Here is a 2500-nt window from a genome sequence, read left to right as displayed (position 1 = left end):
GAGGAAGTCTTCATCTGTTCTATCCTTTATTGTGTGTTTGAGAGTGTAGTGTTTAAGTTTAAGATTTCAGTCGTTTGTTCTTCTTTAGTGTTCAGTTGTGTTCCTGCTTCACTTCCTCCTCCTCCTCCTCCTCCTCCTCCTCCTCCTCCTCCTCCTCCTCCTCCTCTTGATAAGATATATGTAGGAAGACGGGATTTCCACACACACACACACACACACACACACACACACACACACACAGAGAGAGAGAGAGAGAGAGAGAGAGAGAGAGAGAGAGAAGCAGAGGATTAGGAGGTAAAGAGGAGGAGGAGAAAAGGAAGGTAAAGATGTAGGAAAGAATTGTCTAAAAAAATCTGTTCTTTTCTTTATTTTTCCTCTCTCTCTCTCTCTCTCTCTCTCTCTCTCTCTCTCTCTCTCTCTCTCTCTCTCTCTCTCTCTCTCTCTCTCTCTCTCTCTCTCTGACCTTCTATTTGTCACTGTGGCCAGGCTATAGTTAACCTCCTCCCCCTCCTCCTCCTCCTCCTCCTCCTCCTCCTCCTCCTCCTCCTCCTCCTCCTCCTCCTCCTCCTCCTGGAAAGGGTAACCATAAATTTCACACATTTCTCTCTCTTTCTTTCTCTTTCTCCCTTTGCAATTTAGTCGTTTGTCTCCTTCAGAGAGACAGCCTCTCTCTCTCTCTCTCTCTCTCTCTCTCTCTCTCTCTCTCTCTCTCTCTCTCTCTCTCTCTCTCTCTCTCTCTCTCTCTCTCTCTTGTTTTCGTAATCAGTCTTTTTCTTCTCCTTCTTCTTCTTCTTCTTCTTCTTCTTATTATTATTATTATTATTATTATTATTATTATTATTATTATTATTATTATTATTGTTATTCTTACTCTTATTCATCATCATAATCATCATCATCATCATCATCATCATCATCATCATCATTTTCTTCTTCGTCTTCGTCTTCTTCTTCTTCTTCTTCTTCTTCTTCTTCTTCTTCTTCTTCTTCTTCTTCTTCTTCTTCTTCTTCTTCTTCTTCTTCTTCTTCTTCTTCTTCTTCCCCATCACCACCTCTATTATCATCTTTCTCCTCAGTCGTTAAGTAAAGGGTTCCTCCTCCTCCTCCTCCTCCTCCTCCTCCTCAGTAAAGGGTTCACGACACTGACGGTCAAACTGAGAGGTTAAATATATTGGTGTGTATTACAGGGCGGTGTGTGACCCCCTGCCGCGCCTCCTCCTCCTCCTCCTCCTCCTCCTCCTCCTCCTCCTCCTCCTCCTCCTCCTCCTCCTCCTCCTCCTCCTCCTCCTCCTCCTCCTCCTCTTAACGCCTTTTGCTTCTTACATTCCTTCACATCCGCTTACTATTATCTCTCTCTCTCTCTCTCTCTCTCTCTCTCTCTCTCTCTCTCTCTCTCTCTCTCTCTCTCTCTCTCTCTCTCACATGAATAATTGTCGTGTGTTCGTGTTTACTATTGCCTTGCTACTTAGAGAGAGAGAGAGAGAGAGAGAAGAAATCTTTTAAGTTACACGTGAAATCTTTTAAATCAATTCCAGTTTTCCTCCTCCTCCTCCTCCTCCTCCTCCTCCTCCTCCTCCTCCTCCTCCTCCTCCTCCTCCTCCTCCTCCTCCAACTACTACTACTACTACTACTACTTAATGTCAGAGAGAGAGAGAGAGAGAGAGAGAGAGAGAGAGAGAGAGAGAGAGAGAGAGGAAGGGTTTCTCTCACCTCCATTCCTTCCTCCATTTCAACAAAAGACTGTGAATATTTTCCCTCTTTTTCCCTTTCTCTCTTTTCCTCCATTTTCCTCCATTTTTCCTCCTTTTTCCCACGAGGTCCCGGAGGCTATTGTTCCCTTGCCCTCCTCCTCCTCCTCCTCCTCCTCCTCCTCCTCCTCCTCCTCCTCCTCCTCCTCCTCCTCCTCCTCCTCCTCCTCCTTCTTTTCCAATATGTTTCCTATTTCCATGTTCTCGTTATTCTTTTTTTCTTTTTGTTATTTGTTTTAATTTTTTACTTCTTCTTCTTCTTCTTCTTCTTCTTCTTCTTCTTCTTCTTCTTCTTCTTCTTCTTCTTCTTCTTCTTCTTCTTCTTCTTCTTCTTCTTCTTCTTCTTCTTCTTCTTCTTCTTCTTCTTCTTCTTCTTCAGGGAGTAGACTCTTCCTCCTTCACCTTATCCTCCTCTTCCTTCTCTTCTTCCGGCACTTTCCTCCTCCTCCTCCTCCTCCTCTTATAGGCCTAGACATCTGCATACAGGAAAGAAAATGGAGAATTATTTAGAGGCCTAATGAATTATGTAGATGCCCTTTATCTGCATCCTGAGGGAGGAGGAGGAGGAGGAAGAGGAGGAGGGGGAGAAAGAAGAGTGGTAGTGGTGATGTAGAAGGGGAGGAAGAGGAGGATATGGTGAGAGAAGTAGGAGAGGAAGAGGAGGAAGAACAGATGCACATGGAGGAGGAAGAGGAGGAGGAGGAGGAGGAGGAGGAGGAGGAGGAGGAGGAGGAATAAAAAGAGAAGATGCT

The 2500-nt window shown here is 44.7% G+C and overlaps 1 protein-coding gene across 1 annotated transcript in view; it reads right to left on the bottom strand.

Annotated features, from left to right (window-relative positions):
- Window positions 1-493: 493 nt before the first annotated feature.
- LOC123507392 (translation initiation factor IF-2-like) overlaps window positions 494-2500 on the bottom strand; it is a 17740-nt gene continuing 15733 nt past the window's right edge. Inside the window, exons 6-8 of the mRNA XM_045260202.1 lie at window positions 1208-1279; window positions 1148-1154; window positions 494-570 (exon numbers count right to left, since the gene is read on the bottom strand). Of these exons, the coding sequence (XP_045116137.1) occupies window positions 494-570; window positions 1148-1154; window positions 1208-1279 (156 nt within the window). The remainder of the gene's footprint in view (window positions 571-1147; window positions 1155-1207; window positions 1280-2500) is intronic.

Source organism: Portunus trituberculatus, chromosome 22 (assembly GCF_017591435.1).
Source record: "Portunus trituberculatus isolate SZX2019 chromosome 22, ASM1759143v1, whole genome shotgun sequence".
NCBI classification, from domain to species: Eukaryota; Metazoa; Arthropoda; class Malacostraca; order Decapoda; family Portunidae; genus Portunus; species Portunus trituberculatus.
Note: the sequence above shows the minus strand (reverse complement) of the source record. Positions and strands in the feature narration are given on the sequence as shown.